Raw genomic sequence first — 21,083 nt, 5'->3', positions numbered from 1 at the left:
GAGGGTTTTAACGCTGTCAGTCATGCACTGCTCACACCCTTCCACTTGCTTTCAGCAGTGCTACAACTCCTGCTACCGCAGAGCCTGCAGTAAATGTGCAGGCTAGTTAGCACAGCTACCGATGATGGCAGATAAACAGTTTTTCTGCAATTCTTGAGCTTGTACGCGCTTACACTGAGCAGCGCGCTCACAAGAGTCCCCAGAGAGGAGACAGAGGAGATAGATCAGCTGTTTTATATTATACTGTCAGGACATAGTGAGTGCCTGAACAAAATGTAAAAAAAAGTATATGTTTTATTTTAAATAAAATTTACCAGCTGAGGCTTTAATGTGATTTTTGTATTGGTATCTCTCTTACATTGCATTTATGATTCATGTTATGCTGCACTTTGGTGCAAGTTGCTTGTTAAAAAGGGTTATATACAGACTTGACATTGACCTTTAACATTGCTTTCCTTTTCAGGTGTTTCTAAAGGCATCTTATACTCCATCTCTTCTGGAGACCCTGATGGCTACTTTACAGTGGACAGCACCTCTGGGACCATTCGGACAGCTCTTCCTCTTGACCATGAAACCTGCTCCAGTCTTGATCTGGAGATCCAGGCATGCTCCGGTTCCCCTCCTGCCTATGCAAACAGTCATGTTCGAATAACTATTTCAGATGTCAACGATAACGCTCCCATCTTTCTCCCCTCTTCATCGGAGTCCCTCCTTTTGCCTGAAATAACCAAAATGGGAACAGTTATCTACCGTATTCAGGCCACAGACAAAGACTCTGGTCACAACGGTCAGCTCAGTTTTGACCTCATCTCTGCCGGGGCTGCAGGCAGCAGTGGCCAGAGGACATTTGGTGTTGACCGGGGCAGCGGGGAGGTACGCTTGATTGGAAGTCTTTCGTATGAAAGTGTCCCACGCTATGATCTTCAGGTGATAGCGAAGGATGGTGGAGCACCTCAGCTCAGTTCCACCTTCACTCTCGTGGTCCACATCCAGGCACAGGATGCACAAGGCCCCACCTTCGACACCCTCACCTATAGGGTGGAGCTACGGGAGAACACGCTTCTTAACACACGTTTCCTGCAGGTTCGAGCCCTCAACAAAGAGGCTTCAGGGAATTCTGGAAGCTCTCCATCTCCATCCTCAGTATCCTACCGACTGAGGCCTGATGGTGATGCGGCTGGATTTGGCATCATGCCAGACACTGGATGGCTTTTTGTCCGTAGCTCTCTGGACCGAGAGGTTAAAGACATGTTCCTTTTGACCGTCTTAGCTACGACAGGCCCTGGTGGAGCAGGGAGGACTGGCAGCGCCACTGTCAGGGTGACCATAACTGACGAGAATGACAATTCCCCGAGGCTGAGCCAGGAGAGAGTGTTCCTGGCAGTCCGAGAGAATTTATTGGCAGGAACCGGGTTTGGGAGAGTGTCTGCGACAGACAGAGATGCAGGATTAAATGCTCGACTCACGTACAGACTGCTCCACTCAGACAGACACTTTCAGATCAACTCCCAAACAGGTGACAAGAAACATCACTTAATTTTAACAGTTTTAATTGGATTAACATAAAATCTGTATTACAGCAAACCTAAAGTAACTGCATATTAAAAGCTACATAATTTTCCTTCAGAACTTAATGACCAGTAAAATCTTAATGAAACCATTAAATTGCTGTCTGTGTAATTTTCCGTTTTGCTTCAGGGGAGATCAGCACCCGCCTCGCCCTCGACAGAGAGCAGCACTCGAGTTATCAGCTTGTGGTGGTTGTGCAAGATGGGGGCACTCCTCCTCGAAGTGCCACAGGCACCGCTCACATAACCGTGCTGGATGAAAATGACAATGCCCCCAATTTCACTCATGCCAGACCTGATCGGGAGTTGCTATTTCAGGTGAGAATCAAGGGAGATGTGTCAATACATGAGACATACAGCTACATTATTTCTCTTTTCATAATTGACAAATTCTAAATGCTGTATCAGTAAGAATTATTTGTATGGTAAGTTATTTTTTGTCGTCTATACCTTAACATTGCTTACAGTGTGCACACTAATTTTTACTTGATCTACAGTGTGAAAAAAAAGGTCTATATTCTTTTCTGTTTTGGGCATTTCAGTTGCACTTAAGTGCTTCACAAAGTAAAGCTTTTTTTGTATTAGACGAAAATAATAAATATAAAAAGTGATTTCAGATTGATGATTTCATTCATTATTGGGAAACCAACCTAGAGTTCTTTGTGATTTGTGGTACATTTTTCTTCTAAGGTAATCACTTAAACTTGAACAAACTACTATATGCACATGTTAAGTGTAAATCAAATATAAGGAAGTGTTTCTGAACTAGTTTTGTTTGATTTTTTTGATTTTTTATTGCAGGTGACAGAGGGGCTTCTATCAGGGACTGTGGTGGGGACTCTGTCAGCTAAGGACCCAGACGAAGGGGAGAATGGTACCCTGCATTACTCTTTATCAGGTAACTCCAACGTGGTTAAACGCTGATCCAGTGACCACTGCAGTTCTATAACAGAGCAGTGATGACATTTATTTATTTCTGTTTTATCTGTTTCACATTCCTAAGGACCCAGAGCAGAGCGTTTCTCCTTGAACCCCACCAGTGGTGAGCTGAGAACTGCTTCCCCTCTGCGATGGGCGGACAGAGCTGAGTACGGCTTTACCGTGACCGCTGCTGACCACGGCACTCCAGGCCTCAGTTCAACTTGCCAAATCCGTATACAGGTATACATTTTTGTTTTCTGGCAAAATTAGTCGAAATCAAGGGAGGAGCTAAAGCACTTTGTTCAGAGCACAACGGGTAACAGTTTACCTCACTCTTTTTGCTTTCCTTGCTATAGAGTTTTATGAAAACGAGCGAAGCTGAACCCATGCCTATGTAAATAAAAGCATGTATCAAATCTAGTGTGTGTTTCCTGATTCGGAGGTCATGGAGGTAACAAAGTCCAGGGTGAGAGGGTGATGTTGCGCTCTGGGAGTGTGCTGGCCTGTACTAATTTCAGAATTCTAAGCAGTGAAGGTCAATCCTGCATATCAACATACAATATTAGGAATTCTGCTGCAGGAGAAAAATGTCTTCAAGGAAAGGGTGGTGGCGGTTTGCTTTCACTGTAGAGCTTTTAGCTCTTTGTTTTTCTGCCTGATGTGATTTCATAAAGGGAAAGGATGCTAATTGCAGCAGGAGTGCTTGCCTCAGATTTCACTCGTGCGCTGCTTGTGTGACGGTGTGATTAGACAGAGGGGAAACAGGCACCTTGGAATCAAACGTTCCCAGATGAGATTTGATGAGAGCCAGCTGCAGTGAATCATACAAACAAAAAGGGAATGTGCACCACTGTACAGTAGCAGGGAGCAACACATGCATGCACACGAACATCGTGAAACACTTGTTGTGGATGTCCGATACATTGATTTTGGGATAACATTTTACAAAGTAGTGGATAAAATGAAACATGTTAAGAGTTGCACACTATAATTAGTGTCGCACAAATACTGGATGTCTTGAAAAAGCACTGTAAATCAGTAAACAATGGTGGGAACCTTTTGTCTTGATCTGAGTCATTTAGGAACAGACATCAGCTGAGATAACGTCCCTGTACATTTCTTTGTTAAAATCAATATTATGGATGTGCTTGAGAATTCAATAGCTTTAAAGTACCTGTAAAATAACAGATCAGTATCACTTTGAGTAAATTCATTTTGTGATTGTGTTCTAAATATCAACATCATTATTGTTCTGGATGCTGCAGCTGTTTTTCTTGAAAGCAGCACATATTTTGTCCCGACAGAATTTCTAAACATTTATCTCATTCAACATAAACAGTTGAATCTTTTATTGATTTGCGTCTAACTACAGTTGACATTTTTCCATGTAAAACCAGTATAGCCTTAGCGTGTTTACTCTTTGTTTTAATATGGCTTGTTTTTTTTTATTTGGGTCACAACATATGTTTGTGTGTTTCAAGTTAATATTGTAGACAGATAAAGCAAGCAGCACAGATGTATAGTATAAATAGTGTTTCTCTCTCTTCATAAACTTAGCATTTTGATCTGAAAATTCTAAACTTTATTGACTGGAATTTGAGCTTCTTGTTATGTAACAATTCTTTGCACCGACCAATTTCTGGGGATAGCAGGTCACATGACACAATCAGTCAGGAAGTCACAAATATCCCATTATTATCTCTTATATGAACGTTAATGTAAAGTGTTGAAATACAAATCACACTGATATCACAACATTCACCAGTAAAATCCAGTTTTCTGTTCAACTATTTTGAAAAATGTTTTTTGCCAATCTTAATGGCTTCCATGCAAGATGGTGATTTTAACCCAGGCCCATTAAATACCCATCTAGACTGAACAAAGTTAATAATGGGCCCACACACATGTTGCCCTGTGACACGTCGAAGCTGTTGGAAAAACTAAAATGTATCACTTTACTAGAAAAGTTTATGTGATTGAAAAACAGCCCAGAACATGGAGAATCAAGAGTCTTATCAGTGTGTTCAAGCCTCTTTGGTGCACTGTTTTTCTTTTTAGCACAGTCTGAGGTATGTGGAAGTTGCTTATTGCTTTGCTTTATTTGAATTGAAGTATTTACAAGTTTTCCATCAAACCTTTATCCTAGTGTGTTAGTTTACAGACATTTTACTCCCCAGATGTAATCAAATTGCTGCAGGAGGATTTGCTGGACATTTTCCCTCCATGTACAGTGAGAATGCCCATGAGGGTTGTTGAAATTATAACAAAAACAAAAAAAGCAGGCACCAATACATCTCAAGTTCACGTTTAGGGATGTATGTGCTTACAGCTGCACTGTCTCCTGAAATTTAAAAAAATTCCAGTCTTGTTACATACAACAGACTTTGCCTTGATGATTTTCTCCCATGCTTCATTTAAATGATACATTGAAATGTTCTTAAGTTTGTTTCAGTGTGTTTTGGCTCAACCTCTCTGTTGATTGGAGGAAATAGTTCCATGCGATTGCTATCTGAATCACCACTATTAGGTAACTCAGTTGACAGCAAATACTAGAAAAACTTGAGTTGTTTCACTTTATCTGTTTTCATTTCAGGTTCTCAGCAACTCCAGGTCGTCCCCAACACCCAATGTCCTTTCTATGACCCTGAGCACTGTTGAAGGCACTGCTCCTGGCTCCATTATCGGCTCCCTACGGTCACCTGAACATCAGGATTTTACTGTGCAGGAAGGCCAGGTGACCTACCTGGTGGTGGGAGGAACCGACCGGGACGGAACCTTCATGGTGGACCGCCTAGAGGGCGATGTTTACCTGGTGCGCGAGCTGGACTATGAGAAGGGGTCAAGATACACTCTACACATCGAGGTGTCTGATTTCTCTCAGGCATTTCCAAGCAGCCATCTCGTCAAGCTCGACATCAACGTTCAGGATAGTAATGACCATGCTCCTGAGTTTTCAGAAGATCCAGTGACAATTGTGATCCCAGAAAACATAGATCCAGGGGCTTCTGTATACACATTTCAGGCTGTGGACAGGGTAAGACAATTGTTGAATTGTTAACCTGATACTGGTACATTTGGGTAGCACAAAATAATGTGCTCATATTGTATGTTGATTACAATGAGTGAACGTTACTGTCATCTGTAACAGCAGTTATCATCAGTAGTTCCTCTGACTTTTTGATTTTTTTTATGTCTACCATCTTATCAACCTGCAGTGTAGCTATCTCATTTTAGTACTGAAATGGTTTGAAAGTTCTACATTGAATTAGGTATACTTCATTCAATCTTAACATTTTGTGTTGTATAGGATGGCAGTGGGCCCAACAGTGAGCTACATTATTCCATTGAGCATCACTGGCCTGACACATCTGACCTCCTGGTCCTTGACCCTGTTACTGGCGTCCTTACCTCGGGGAAGACGTTAGACCGTGAGACTACCCCGTCCCTCTATCTTGTGGTGCGAGCCACAGACCAGGCAGTGAATCCCTCTCAGCGGCGCTGGGGCTCGGTCACCGCACGGCTGTTTGTGACGGATGAAAACGACAATGCTCCAACATTTAGCTCTCCATCTGCAGTGAGTGTCATGGAGGATCAACCAGTGGGGTGAGTTTATTTTCAGTGGCTTCAAGCACTTTTAACACTTTTCGTTCAAGTTCAGATTGTAAAAGATAAGATTACTTTCTAAAACGTTAAAGTTACTCCTCTGTTTTTGTTGTGATTTTAATTTTGCTTTCATCTTCACCAACAGGTTTGTGATTTTGTATGTGGTGGCACGCGACAAAGATGAAGGAGAAAATGGAAGAGTATCTTACAGAATCCAAGCAGGCAACAGTGCCGGTCGTTTCACTCTCAATCCTAACACAGGTAAACTTATTTTAAGTATGAAACTTCAAACAAAAACAAGACAATGTTCCAGAGACAAAAAATTTTATGCAAAGATTGTATTTAAGGTTTTCAATGAATAGAAGAAAAAAAGCTGAGATTCATTTTCCTCATCAAACAAATAGCAGGACTTCTTTCCTCTCTGGTTTGTGAACAATAGTTTTATCCTGGATATGGATGAGAAAACTTAGATAATAAAAAATACTCACTTAAAGTGATCCATCTGAACTTCTTAAGTAACTCTCATAACTTAATGTACTAGGGGATCACTCAGTCCTTTGAAGAAATGTTTTGCATTTTTAGTAGTTTTCCAATGTTTATTGACATATTTGTTCATGAAACAGTCTTCATTTTGGCAATTGGAATGCTGAATTGGAATTATATGTTCAGGCTTTGACACTTCATATCTGAGGCTGGACATTGGTGGCACACTCAGCTCTGACTGGGATTAAGAACCATAAAACAGACACTTAATGCAACTTCCAGATGGAAGAAAGTCTTGACGTCATTACTTTTGAGTATCTGTTGGGTTGATTTCACTTCTGGGTTGTGTGACGCTAAGTCTGGAATTATTTTGAGATGTAATAGCCGATTAACATGCATTGTGAAGAGGCTTGCCAAACTTAATGGCTTATGTAGAAGCCATTAAGTTAGTAATGACCATTACTAACTTATTAGACCATTAGACTGCTTATTGCTTATAAATGGCCAAGCTTGCTCTTACTTAAGTTTTCTTGTTGATTTTATGAAGTGCTCTGAAAGGTTTTTTTCTGGTTGCTCACATAATACTACTTAAAAATTTATATTTGTAGAAAATTATTTTTGTTACATGAAAGTCAGAGTATAAAGGCAATACTTAACAGCTGCAAACAAAAATATCGGCCTGAATTATTTGGTGGTCTTTCTTATAAATTGCTATTAAATAAGTAAAAAGGAAAGGGCGTGAAAAAACTAGGGTCATGATGACCTATAGAAGTCCATGGTTTTTCTGCATCTGCCTTTAAATGAAACAGACAAAAATCCTCCAGGGTCATTAGAGTCTCAGTGCCCACAAAGACGTCAGCACACAGTGAATCCTTGGCTTGTTGTGGTATTTATAAATTACACATCTCGCAGGCACTGAAGCTAAACTTTACACAATTCTGTGTAAAGTACAAACACACAAATGCAAACATGTACTTTATATTTCCTCTCACTTTGGCTGACCCTTCTTTTAGTTGGTGGGATTGCAGTAGGGCTGAGGGATGGAGACAGAAAAGCGAGGAAAGTAACTGAGCCCAGACTCTGAGCACTCAGGTTGTAATTCACTGATCTATGTGAATTAAAGTGATTCACATAAGTTACACACATTCACACACCAGATGGTGCCTTGCAGATTTAAAGATGAGATTTGAAAGAACTTAAAAGTGTGTAAATTAAATAGCAATTTCAGTGGAAAATCTGTTAAGGTTATAAAACTTTAAGGTAAAGTAATACTTTTTAAGGAGTTCTAATAAACTATTTTATACATTCTTTCTGTTGCAGGCTCCCTCTCTATTCTTAAAGCCCTGGACCGGGAAGAGCAGGAGGTCTTCAATCTAACCGTCGTAGCAGAGGATCATGGGATACCGCAGCTCTCCACCTCCCAGGTGTTGTGTGTGCAGGTTATTGATGTGAACGACGAAGCGCCGGTGTTTCATCAGGCTGAGTTCGAGGCCCAAATAATGGAAAATCGAGGACCAGGAACCACTGTATTTACTGTAACGGCCACAGATCGAGATCAAGGTTTGCTGAAAGAGAGTCTATGATAAAAATAATTATTGTTCTGACTTTTTAATGGGTTAGAGATAGGCTACTGTAGCAAAAATAGTTTGCATATTCATAAATACTGAGAGAAAAGTGTTGAATTACTCAAATGTTGCAGTTACAGGAGCTTTTAGGCCTTGAAAAAAGTATTTGTATCCCATTTTTGTGATACCACATAAAATGTTTTTGTATCCATCCCACCACTGAGTTAGTTAGAGACAACGTGAGCTGCTGAAATTTAACTGCTGAATCTTTTTTATGCTATAATTCTACCTTGCATATCTAGAAACTCTTGTTTTATTTTTAAATTCCACCTAACAGAATAGATCAAGTTCAGTCAGATTGGATGCAGAGTGTCACTAAGCAGCATTTCTCAACTGTTGCAGATTTATGTGTGGACTTTTCTAAAACAGAATATGGTTCCCTCTAAGCCAGATTTGTCAAGCTCAATTTCCACATGGCATATCCTGCTTGCAATAGAATTGTGTCCTGCCCACAAGATAATTTTATATCTTTGTTCTTAACTCACCAGTGGAATACATAATGCCACAACAATCAAACTATGGATTCTTTAACACACCATGACAGCAAGCTTGTGGTTCAAGTAGATGCAAATAGGGCAAATCTTCATGGAGTTTGCAGAAAGCAGAAATGAAATGTCAGCTCACTCAAGGCAATGCATGACTCCTTGGGTTCTGCAAAGTTTCTGCTCTTCATTCCCGAGACGATGTCACAGCTCCAACTAGTACATGCGTGTATGAGGAACTGTTATCAGATGATGGTGTTTCTGTGTCATTATTTTAGCTACAGCACAATAAAAACACCAAACATCTGGCTCCAAACATTGATGAACTTGTGGCAAAAGCGATGCCAAATATCTGTCAAAAAATGGCTATTACTGTTGTGTGTGTTCCATTTTTTCTGCTAAATGACATGTTTTCACCACTCTATTATATATTGTGCTATTGCTTTCATGTATTTTTTTTATACTGTTGGTCCTTTCTGATTTTATTGGAACTATGACTGATTAATGGTATTGTCCAACTGAAAGGAAGTGTTTTACAGCCTCTCGCAGACTTTATTCTAGGACTTCTCTGCATTTAGCTCAATCAAACCCGATAACTCTAATCAGCTTACCTGATCAGAATGAAGCTGTGCCAATTATATTTTTGAATTATAGGTTCAAAGCCATACTTCTCCCCAGTCAGCTGTAGCCTGTATTTCTTGATTTTCATACTGTTTGTTCACTAATGTTTCATGTTTTCATAAATATTTTATTTGTTTTCTTGTTTTTATAACAGGTTCTAATGGCCATATAACATACGGAGGTGTTACAGAAGATGGTTTTGTCATAAATCCTTTAACAGGAGTCATCACCACAACAAAAGAACTTGACACAGAAGTTCAGGATCATTACACACTCACTGGTAATCAAAACGTGTTATTTTACACAACTGCATATGCCCTATTATGTAGAAAAGCTCCCGGCTTTGTGTATCAGCATAAAGTGTCAGCTGACAATTTCTCATCAGTGTATGCCAGAGATGGAGGACTTCCTGCAAATTTTGCCAAAGCTGTTGTCCGTGTCGAGGTCCAGGATGTAAACGACAACATTCCTATATTTGCAAAGTCGTTGTATGAACTCGAGGTGCCAGAAAACCAGGATCCTGTAGAGCTTTGCTTTATCAAGGCCTCAGATCCAGACTCTGGTCCTGGTGGAGAACTGGAGTACAGAATTGCAGGTGAGAGATAACATTTTGTTTCTAATCTTAGACAGTGATTTAAATGATAAATTTTTGTTACATACAGAATTTTCTGTATGTTTCTTCAGATCATAATAATGTTTCAGAATGTGTCCAAGCAATGCTTTTTATTTTGAGGTTTTTTTCATGCTTGAAAGGACCAGGCAATTTTTTTTAATTTGATATGTCTATATATCAGCCCCATTTGGACTCACCTTCTTCCAGAACTAACGCAGCTTAAATGCCTGTTGATGCATGTTCAACATAATACAAGAGAACATTTTGGAAGTACTTTTTGTCATCTAGTGGCCAGTGTGCAGACAACATCCAGTTTTGATTTTACAGTATTAAATGATATCTGAAAAACAATCACATCTGCCCAGACTAGATGATACAGAAAACTATGTTACAGATTATGTGGACACTATAATCAGTAACAACATAAATCAGTTATTTTACAACGCTATCATGTTCAAAATGAATAAAATTGTAGCTGGAGCTCAACTTTTTGTGTGACCGCACAAAAGGTTCTGAGCTTTTTGGATTACTTAATTATTAAAAGATCAAAATTCCATGTAACACAAGACTTTGCTGATGTTTTTCTCTATCATCATTGTAGCGGGAGACTTTGAAGGAGCCTTTCAACTCCACCCTATCACTGGGGTTCTTTCCACCTCACGCGGACTTGACAGGGAGACAATTGCGGAATATAATTTGGACGTGGTTGTCAAGGACCGAGGAAGTCCTCCTCTCAGTGCTACTGCCACAATTAGAGTGAAAGTGTTAGATGTCAATGACAACAGCCCGGTTTTTAAAAGAAACAGCTATAACACGGAGGTCTCTGAGGATGCCTCAGAGGGTTTTCAAGTTCTACAGGTAAGACAGATGTTTAAAAAATAATCAGAGCTTCAAATGAACACTCGTTTATTATTGATGAATAATTTCTCCTTATTTTGCAGGTGTCAGCAACAGATGCTGATGATGATCTTAATGGGAAGATCCTGTATTTTCTTAGCCAGGAGGCACATGGAGCGTTCACAGTCGACGATGAGACTGGTCGTATCACCACGTCAGCACCTTTGGATCGGGAAAAATTTGCATCATACAGCTTTCAGGTGTTTGCTGTAGACATGTCTCCTGCTGTGCCCAGGAACTCTTCTGCTCAGGTGAAAACATTGGTGCTGATGGTGACCAGTTGGTAGACTCACACAAAGATTTTAAACTTTTAACTTATGGGACATTTACTCAACAGGTGATGGTCACCATTCTTGATGTCAATGACAATGCTCCCTTCTTCGTACAAGACCCGTTGATCATCGAAGTTTCCAACAGGCGTTCCCAGCGTGTTTTAGCCACTATGAAGGCTGAGGATAAGGACTTTGGTGCAAACGGTTCTGTGTTTTATCGCTTTGCCACATCTGTGAAGGGCTTCAGCATCAATTCACTGACAGGGGAGATCCAGGCCACTGAACCGCTAAGAGACCTTACTCAGGCTCAAAGAACCTTGATAGTGGAGGCTATGGACCAAGGGAGCCCTGCACAGTCTGCACAAGGAGTGGTGGTAATTTTTGTAAAGGAAGTGGAGTACAATGGCATTCGGTTTTCAAGGAATGCTCGAGATGTCAGCATACAGGAAAATGCTGCAAAAGGTTGGGGAACATTGTTTGGAATCAGGGACTTGCATTGTTTGTCAGTTTCTCTGAGCTCACAGTAAGTAATGTTGTCTCTGATTCACAATTCTAGGCACAGCAGTGGCTCAGACTCAGGCTCACTATCCTGATGGCACACATATGGGGATCAGCTATAGTCTCTTTAGTGGAAACAAAAAGCAGGTTTTCAGTATCAGCTCCTCAACAGGTGAGATTGTCCACTTTGCTTGAAACCTATTGGTGTATAAAGCTGTCCCAGTTTGAGAATCTTCTCTATCAGTCTTGTTAACAGATATTTTCTTTTTACCATCTGTCCTTTAGGGGAAATCTGGGTACAGAGCTCCCAGGGATTAGATTTTGAGGACAGTCCCCGACTCCGTCTTGTCGTGAAAGCTGAAACTGTGTCCTCAACATCATTCATGGCGATTAACTTGGTGCTCCAGGATGTCAATGACAACCTTCCTCGCTTCCAGTTGCAGAATTATGTTGCCTACATGAAAGAGGCACAAGGATATGAAATGCCCATTATACAGGTGTCTAAAAGTCATTAAAGTTGACTTTACATTACTAACTCTTACTATGAGTATTAGACCCACTGACAGTTCTAGAAGTTAAATAATAATATTTTAAATTCCCTCGTCAATTATTTTCCCAGGTGGTGGCCGAGGATGTGGATCAAGGGCAAAATGGTCAGGTGACCTACTCCATCCAGTCATCAAGCATGAGTGGCCTGTTTAAGATCGACCCGATGACAGGAAGCATCACGACAGCTGCCATCATGGACCGAGAGATCTTTACAAAAACCAAGTGAGGATCAATTATTAGTCCTGATAAACATGCACAAAAACAATTAACATACATCTTTGCGGAATACATATTAGTGCTGCACAATATATTGAATATTAATTGAAAAAACATTATAAGTGTTTGCACACTTATAATGTTTCTCTTCTTGTTTTTCACCCTCCAAATTGTTAGACGTCGATAGGCTTAGGTGTGTTGCTAGTTTGCTGTTGCTATTTCCGGACTAATAAAGTTGAACAGATATAAGAAATCCGTAAAATGCATGTTTTGTTGTCTTTCTCATTAATTTGTTTGAATATGAATATACATGTCGCCCTCCATGAAACAGAAGGTTATGGAGTTCTTCCCAGAAGTTTTGAGACACTCTTTTAAAAGCAAACAGATGCTTTTATTATATTTTCATTTGAATTTTTTTGTGGTTTGATTAATTGTAAGAAATGATTGTTATTGTGAAACAAAGAAAAGTCTTCAGGGAAATATATTTTAGCAATGTTTAATGTAATGTTATGCTACTGCAATAAAATATGAATTTTGTTTTAAGAACTATTACACAGCCTAACCATAATGATGTGACTGAGTGCTTTGTATATGCATATTCATGTTCTCTTCGTAGTATATATTTTAATATCCATAATATCTTTGTAAAAAAAAAAATAAAAATCCCAACTCACAGGCTCGTAGTTACTGCAACAGACAGAGGAAATCCAAGATTGGCCGGTTCAGCCACACTGACAGTGGTGATTATTGATCAGAATGACAACAGTCCCACCATCCCCTTACCTCAGGAGGTTCGCATCCCAGAAAGTGAGTATTTTTAATTTTTAAACCATCTCTGTTTCATGTTCATTATGTTCATCATGAAAGTACAACAAACATATTCATGCCTAATTTCTTTAATACCCTTTCTTGTCAGATACATTAATCGGCACAGAGATTACTCTTGTGACGGGCAACGACGTTGACTCCAGTCCTGCCCTGTCCTACTCCTTGCAGCTTGACCCAACAGCTTTAGGCAAATTTGGGATTCACCGTTACAGTGGAGGTGTATCAGTCACTGGCCCGCTAGACTTTGAAGAGAAAACATGGTACACCCTAACCGTCAGAGCCACAGACAGCCAGCACCACACTGAAGCAAACATTACAATTGTGGTGGAGGATATTAACGACAATGCACCTACATTCACTCAAGATCTCTATCAGGTAGGATGACCTATAAAGAAGGGAAATAAAATGTCCTTTATTTTTACTTTTGTATGAATGTAAACTCATTGAATTCATTGTTTTTAATGTGCACTATAAATTACATCTGCATGAGGAAATGCACACGGTCATACTTTTCTTTTACATTTTTGACCTCTTGACACCTCTAAAGACTTGACACCATAATATATTTTACACTAGAAATTGTCGCTGCAGCACACAGCTTTAAAACTGTTGTAAAAACATGCAGGCACATTGCCTGTGTGCACACACTGTGGGCGATAAAAGTTAACTGCCTAATTTTAACTGGTGAAAAGTTGTAGAGATGAGCCTATATAAACTGTGTCAGGAAATTACCTCAACATTAGCACACTCCGAGGAAAAACAGGAATTATGCTATGATATGCGCTTTTCCTCATCTGTGGGGCTACTGCCTGTTGCACTCTTGACTTGGATTCAGAGGATTTATCACAGTATTTATGTAACTGGTTTCCCTTTTTTGCCCTGTGGTGTAACTGTTTGATTCTCACTTCTTCGCAAAAAGACAACAAATCACATTCTCCTGAAAAAAGGTTTTTAACATGTTCACGTTTGTGTTTGTATAGGGAAAACTTACATGTTTTGTTAAGTTATTTGAAAAGTCTTTTTTTTTTATATATTTGCATGCAACAAAAAGCTAGGGCTGTCAATTTATAAATTCAATTTATTTGTTTACTGTTTATTAATTAATCAACTCTTAAATCAATCATTGCTCTCCAGATTACCCTGCCTGAGCACACACCACCTGGAAGTGCAGTTATCACAGTAACAGCAACTGACAAGGACTCTGGGGATAATGGAAAAATCACATACAGAGTGATGTCATCCACTCAGGAGGGTTATTATATTAACCCCAGCAATGGTAAGAATATCTAAGCTTGTCAGTTTTCTATATTAGTTGATCTTCACTGCTTTTTTTTTGGAGTGACTAGATTGACTTTTCTGTCCAGGAACCTTGTTTATCAACCACCGAGCTGAGTTTGACCCTGAACGCCCAGCAGTAAACATTGTCATTGAAGCTCGAGATGGAGGCTCACCTCCACTCTCCACTCTTACTACAGTCCAAGTTCAAATATCTGATGTCAATGACAATTCCCCTGTGTTTCACCAGTCAGAGTACAGGTTAGTTAACATTTATTTACATGTGCATCTGAATAAATCAGAATATCATTAATTTATTTCAGCAGCACATAGAAAAACCTACTATAGCTATTTCATATTATATAGAGTCCATCAAAACAGGAAAATATATCTTAAGTATTCATTTCTAGAATTTTATTTATTTATTATTTTTTGCTTATTTAGGAAAAATCCAAATTCATTTTCTCAGAAAAGTATATTACATCAGACTAATAAAATATTTAAAAGAGAAAAGTTATTGAAAAATATACCCACATATTGTAAATTAAATGCAGTCAGTACTTGGTTGGGTTTGATTTTGCCTTAATTAATACATGAATGCTGCATTGCATGAAGAAAATCAGCTGGTGACATTTCAAGGGTGTTCAAGAAGACCAATTGTCCTTATAGCAACTTTCAGCTCTTCTACATGGTTTGGGTCTGTTATCTTTTATCTGCTCCTTTATCTAAAAATACCTAGAATATTTTTATTTTAATATTTTATTTATGTTTATCAGCTTTTCTGCCCAGACAAATGCAGTAATACTATAAAAAATGGCAGTTAAGGCAATGGCACACTCATAAATAATACTTGTCTCACAATCTTTCCAAGGCTGTGGTTGTCTTTGTTTTATATATATATATGTTTTTTTCTTTTTACTTGAATTACTGGGATAAATTAACTTTGTAGCAATATTGTGTTGTATTAGTAAATCTTGAAACATCTTGGCCTTGTTTCAGCATTAATTCTTGATATTTTTCTGTATGCAGGGCTACAGTTTCTGAAGACTCCATCCCAGGGTCAACAGTTTTGACCTTTGAGGCCTTTGACAGTGACCTGTCACGAGAAAACTGTGGCTTTGACTTTGCCATTGCCAGTGGAAATGAAGGAAATGCATTTCAGATTGAGAGCAGCGTACGTTTCCTGGAAGGACGGGGATTTCAGACAGTCGGAACTCTGCTATTGGCTGAGAGGCTTGACTTTGAAATCAAACCACTTTATAACCTCACTGTGGTGGTGTCAGACCGAGGTGTCCCCCAAAGGAGTTCTAGTGTTGCTGCAATGATAACCATCACTGATGTTAATGACAACCCTCCAGTGTTCACAAGAGCAGAATATACTGTGTCACTCAGCGAGGGAGCAGCCTCTGGGACTGAGATTATACGACTGACTGCAACAGGTGGGCAAATGGTTTATATTCTTACCTAATTTAGTTACTGTTCCTTCTTTTCAATCTGCTTCTTCTGTTTCGATTTGCAGACCCAGACTCAACTCCCAATGCTGAAGTCCAATATACCATTAGCTCCGGAGATGAGGTGAACCTATTTTCCATTGACCAGTGGACTGGAGCCCTTAAGCTTGAGCAAACACTTGACCGGGAACACCAATCTATGCACGTTGTCATTATTCAAGCAACAGATGGCAATGGCCATTTTGCACTTGCTCCAGTCATTGTTGAAGTAAAGGACGTAAATGACAACCATCCATTCTTTCCTGTGGATGTCCTAACAGCCAGTATTCGGGAAAACCAGCCAGCAAACTCAGCGGTGACTGTTCTCCATGCCATAGACCATGACACAGGGGTTTTTGGCCAACTGAAGTACTACATGGTGGAGAGGTCTGGAAAAGGAAAAGACAACTTTGTTGTGGACCAGAATTCAGGAGAAATCCGAAGTAAATTTACATTTGACTATGAAAAGATCAGCTCCTTCAATTTTGAAGCCTTGGCTATGGATTCAGGCAACCATTCAGCAACTGTAACTGTACAGGTGTTTGTCACAGGTGAAGATGAGTATGACCCACTGTTCACTTCCAGTGAATTCTCCTTTGAAGTGCCAGAGGGAGCCAAGAAAGGCCAGAGCATTGGCCAGGTTAAAGCACAGGATGAGGATGAAGGAGTGGATGGTGTTGTTCTCTACTCTATCACTTCCAACTCACCATATTTTGATGTAAACAAAACTACTGGTGTGATTTTTCTTAAGTTAGATAGTTCCGGTAGCAGCAGCAGTGGATCAGGCCGGGCTAAACGGGAAACCAGGGTTATGACCCTGGATGTAAAAGCTCACAGTCCACTTGATGCCTCTCGCTCTACGTCAGCCCAGATCTCCATTGACGTCACTAATACCAACTTTGGCTTGGCTGCTGATGTAAACATACTGCTCATTATTATTATTGCTGTGTCTCTGGGAGTCATCATATTACTTGTAGTTTTGGCTGTGGTAGTTTTTCTTGTCAAGTCACGCAGAAGGAAAAAAGATCAAAATACAGAAGACAGGACGCTTGCATCAGGAACTGCCTTAAAGAAATTGGATCAATGCACCTCAGGGTCTGGAGGAGACAATATTTACCACCGGACTTTGCCAGGTTATGTTGCTGATCAGGGAGGAGCCGGTGGTGCTCCCTACCCTAGAGGAGGCTCTTTGGACCCCTCTCATTCCAGTGGTAGAGGATCAGCTGAGGCAGCAGAGGATGATGAAATCCGGATGATTAATGAGTACCCTCGCGTTGCCTCTATTACCTCGTCTATGCAGGAACACATCTCAGCCAGAGGACCAGATTCTGGAATTCAGCAGGATGCTGACCAACTTTCGGACATATCCTGTGAACCTGCAGCTTTGGAGGGAAGCACTTGGTTCAAAGGGAAGAAACTGGGTGGCAGTCTGAGTGGGACTTTGCTTTCTGGCCAGCTCCCAGTCTACAGGGATGAAGGAGGTGGTTACCTAGGAGTAGGTCGTGGTTTAAATATTTCCCTCCCCAAGGATTATGCCTTCCCTGAGGATGGTAAACCATCAGTTGATGGTTCGCTCACTGCTATTGTTGCAAGTGATGAAGAGCTTCGTGGAAGCTATAACTGGGATTACCTGCTCAACTGGTGTCCTCAGTTCCAACCTCTTGCAAATGTCTTCACTGAGATTGCTCGGCTAAAAGATGAAACCACTCAGCAAAATCAGAACCCTCGCCAACCCTTTCAACCCAAGCCCAAATTGGATCCCAAACCTAGAATTGACCCTCCTCCTCTCATCACCTCAGTGGCTCATCCAGGGGCTATGACAGTGCCCCCTAAAGTCCCTGTAATTGGACGGACATTCCCCCACTTGTCCTCTCTTCGCAGGTCTCCTATTAGTCATGAAGGATCAATTTCCTCAGCAGCAATGTCGCCAAGCTTTTCTCCGTCCCTGTCACCTTTGGCTGCTCGGTCTCCAGCTGTTTCTCCATTCGGAGTCAACCAAGGGCCTTCTGCATCAATGATTAGCACCAGAGAGCCTTCACTCGAGCAAAGTCCTGATCATGAGATGAGAATATGATTGGCGCTACTTACAGAGGGATTTAAGACTAATGTCATGAACAAAGCATGATATCCCTCTAAATGTTCTTTTGAAGAACATAAACTTTTCTGATAGAACTGATTTCATCATAAGAAAAAATGTTTCACAAATGCGCTGATCAATTTTGGTTTCAAACATCTCTTGGACAAACACTGCACATTTACCGAGTTTAATACTTGGGTTTGTTATTTAGACACTTGTCAATGTTGCAGGAATACACAAACGTGAAAACATGCCTGGTTTGACAAGACCAGCCAAACTCTGTTATTTTTAAAGTGACATAGATCTCCATGAACTGAACAGGGTCAGGAGGTTGGTGTTTCCACTGACAAGCCCCTAAAGTCAGAGATATCTTAGTGTGTAAATAGATAGATAGATGTGCTGTTTTTCATGTTTACCTCACTGGCTGGCCAGAGAGCTGAGGACCCTCTCTTTGTGTCAATGAACTTTTTTACACTACAGTATTAAACTTGTGTTGTGTTTGCTTTTTAAAATGGCTTCTGGACATGAGCAGAGACACAGTGATGGACCTGCAAAGGCATCACATAGTGGACATAAATGGAGATTCCCTCCAAGTCAAAGAACACTTGTTTTGATTTTATTTTTCTATGAATATATGATTTCAGGTCTAATGTTCTGCATTGAGAGGTAATTGTTTTGTGTATTGCATGTATGTATATTTGTATGTATCTTTTACATTTTTAGAGACTCTTGTGACAGCTGTGAGAGTGGAAGATGTTTTTGTACAATTATTTATATGAAAATACAGACTTTTTGCCACAATTTGGCAACAGGAAACCAAGCACAGCTCAGTTTGATCTGTTTCTGACATATTGTTCCTTTCCGATTTCTTATTTTGGTCAAGTTATTGATCAGCCCAACTCCAAAACAGTAGTCAAATGAAGATCATCAACACAAACTTAGCACAAAAAATAAGAACATTTGTGTTTTCTGTTTTTTTTTTTTTTTTTTTTTTTTTTTTGCTGTTGTTCTAACTATGTTGTTTGTAAAGAAATCTTAGTGTGTAAAAGTCTGTGTCTTCTGAAGAGATACCACAATTAAGCAGAAATGCATACATTTTCCTTCTAAACATGGCACCTTTGAAAAAAATAAACAGGCTTTTAAACAAAATAAGATATTTTTCCAAACATCATTGTTACAAAAACCTGACAATTTTGTTATTTTTTAAGCTAAGTATATTGTGTGTGCTTGCAGAGGGCGGCACATTCCCACTGTCATTCAGGACATCTGAATTTTCTGATCACCTATGTGTCTTTGAAAGAAAGTGCTTCCTCAACTACAGTCTTCACAGCCATTAGGCTATGAAGGTCTACATCTCAGCTTAGTGAAAAGACAATGAACGAGCTGAGATTTTTACCTGAAAGATGGTGTTTTTTTCCACAATAACAGTTCATTTGTTAGATTGAAAGCTGTTTCTTAAATGTTGTCATGAAAAACAAAAAGCAAAATAAAAACACAACTGAGAACTGTTTTTAATAGTTCAAACTTCAAGTTGTCATGAGGTACATCATGACAATTTTCTAATCCACTACATGTTTGATTCTCTCCCTTTTGTTTTCCTTTTTGAATAACAAAAGAGTCTTGTTCATGAGTGACACGAAGAATAGTGAAGCTCTTGACTTACTATTCTATGAATGTTTTTATCTCCACTTAAGGAAACCAGGTAGCTCAAATAACCTTACTTTGTAAAGAGGCTGGGTTTCTCCTGCAAAAAAGGTGAAGAACTTGATTGTCTTAACATGTCCAATCTGTTGCAATGAAAACTCTCGGCTGAAGTAGTTTGAGGATTTGGTCACAACTAGAAAACTCTTCTTGGATTTTTCCCAGTCTTTCTGCCTGGGATACCTCATTATCCCCCAGAATGAGCTGGAAGAAGATTTCAGGAAAATCCTTCTTCTCAGAAACAATATTTATTCAAGACATTTTTGATCAAAATATGTAAAAGCCTGTTTATGATATATATGAAGCAATATATTATTGAAAATTACCACAATCAATTGAATAGTTTTTTCTTACTGCTTAGAAGACAAATTGTGTTATGTCTATGTGAGTCTTTTTTCAAGACTCACATTCAGTAGATCATGCAACACTTTCTTGTATTTATTTAACACTGTTCTCAGTAATATCTCTTTAACTCCACTTCCAGACTCAACTCCCAGGTGGTGATACAGTAGCACTGTTTTTCAAGGCTGGAGATTGCACTTTGACTTTCAAAGCAGAAAGATCTGATATTAAGCAAGCTCTAACCCAGGCCTAGTACAGGAACTGCTTTAGTGGAAAAATCAAGTTGAGCCAAACAAATGGGAAGCAAAATCCTCAGTCCCCAATGAATGTTAAAAATGTTGGCAAACAGTGCAGTATTCTTGTCTGTTCTACTTTCAGGTTTAATGCATTTTGTGTTGGTGTTTCTTGCTGTAAGGCATATCAGGGGCAGCTTTTAACTCTTCATTTCCATTGAGACCATCTAACCAAATTTCATTTTCTGGACGTGCCGTTGTTTCCAAAAGACGTTTTCTACCTCTTATTTGTTCATCATAACTCTGCATGTTCTCATGCAAAGCAGAAAGCAGTGGCTGAAATGCTAAGGCAATTTTATTACTGCTCAAAAACATTTGTGTTGGTAAGCTTCAATTTAAACATGGATGCCAGTGACTGATGAGTGGAGAAATGGCCAAAAGAAATAACAATGAGACAAGCTGTACATGTAATTAAAGCAAATAATAAATTCCTACTGATCTCTTTTGACAAACTGGAGTCAGACCTCATCTTTGTAGTATATAATCCAAGATTACTAGAGAAGATCTGTTACAAAAGTTAATCAGACTTAAAAGAAACAAATGTCAAAAATAAACTGCAAATATCTAGTACATATGTTAGGTCAAACTATGCGTGCATTTGTTATAGACATATTTTGAACCTACAAAATACATTTTTGAATAAAAGAAAATGGAATTTAAAAACTAAATTCTTTGGAAATTAACCATTTTCACTGATAAATTAATTGGTAACTAAAATAATTACTTGTA

The 21,083-nt window shown here is 39.4% G+C and overlaps 1 protein-coding gene across 1 annotated transcript in view; it reads left to right on the top strand.

Moving 5' to 3' along the window:
* dchs1b (dachsous cadherin-related 1b) overlaps nucleotides 1–20,806 on the top strand; it is an 86,885-nt gene extending 66,079 nt beyond the window's left edge. The window contains exons 8-29 of the mRNA XM_055051393.1: nucleotides 464–1,516; nucleotides 1,699–1,886; nucleotides 2,370–2,466; nucleotides 2,572–2,729; nucleotides 5,083–5,523; nucleotides 5,797–6,092; nucleotides 6,238–6,353; nucleotides 7,896–8,135; nucleotides 9,458–9,583; nucleotides 9,689–9,898; nucleotides 10,518–10,774; nucleotides 10,858–11,064; nucleotides 11,151–11,547; nucleotides 11,642–11,755; nucleotides 11,869–12,080; nucleotides 12,203–12,354; nucleotides 13,025–13,155; nucleotides 13,265–13,551; nucleotides 14,311–14,452; nucleotides 14,541–14,712; nucleotides 15,481–15,890; nucleotides 15,971–20,806. Coding sequence (XP_054907368.1) covers nucleotides 464–1,516; nucleotides 1,699–1,886; nucleotides 2,370–2,466; nucleotides 2,572–2,729; nucleotides 5,083–5,523; nucleotides 5,797–6,092; nucleotides 6,238–6,353; nucleotides 7,896–8,135; nucleotides 9,458–9,583; nucleotides 9,689–9,898; nucleotides 10,518–10,774; nucleotides 10,858–11,064; nucleotides 11,151–11,547; nucleotides 11,642–11,755; nucleotides 11,869–12,080; nucleotides 12,203–12,354; nucleotides 13,025–13,155; nucleotides 13,265–13,551; nucleotides 14,311–14,452; nucleotides 14,541–14,712; nucleotides 15,481–15,890; nucleotides 15,971–18,015 — 7,451 coding nt within the window. The 3' untranslated portion in view covers nucleotides 18,016–20,806. The remainder of the gene's footprint in view (nucleotides 1–463; nucleotides 1,517–1,698; nucleotides 1,887–2,369; nucleotides 2,467–2,571; nucleotides 2,730–5,082; nucleotides 5,524–5,796; nucleotides 6,093–6,237; nucleotides 6,354–7,895; nucleotides 8,136–9,457; nucleotides 9,584–9,688; nucleotides 9,899–10,517; nucleotides 10,775–10,857; nucleotides 11,065–11,150; nucleotides 11,548–11,641; nucleotides 11,756–11,868; nucleotides 12,081–12,202; nucleotides 12,355–13,024; nucleotides 13,156–13,264; nucleotides 13,552–14,310; nucleotides 14,453–14,540; nucleotides 14,713–15,480; nucleotides 15,891–15,970) is intronic.
* The last annotated feature ends 277 nt before the right edge of the window (nucleotides 20,807–21,083 follow it).

The sequence above is a fragment of the Poeciliopsis prolifica genome, unplaced genomic scaffold, assembly GCF_027474105.1.
Source record: "Poeciliopsis prolifica strain line A6 unplaced genomic scaffold, Auburn_PproV2 SCAFFOLD033, whole genome shotgun sequence".
Classification (NCBI taxonomy): domain Eukaryota; kingdom Metazoa; phylum Chordata; class Actinopteri; order Cyprinodontiformes; family Poeciliidae; genus Poeciliopsis; species Poeciliopsis prolifica.
The sequence above is the reverse complement of the archived record's forward strand: the minus strand, read 5'-3'. Positions and strand labels throughout refer to the sequence as shown.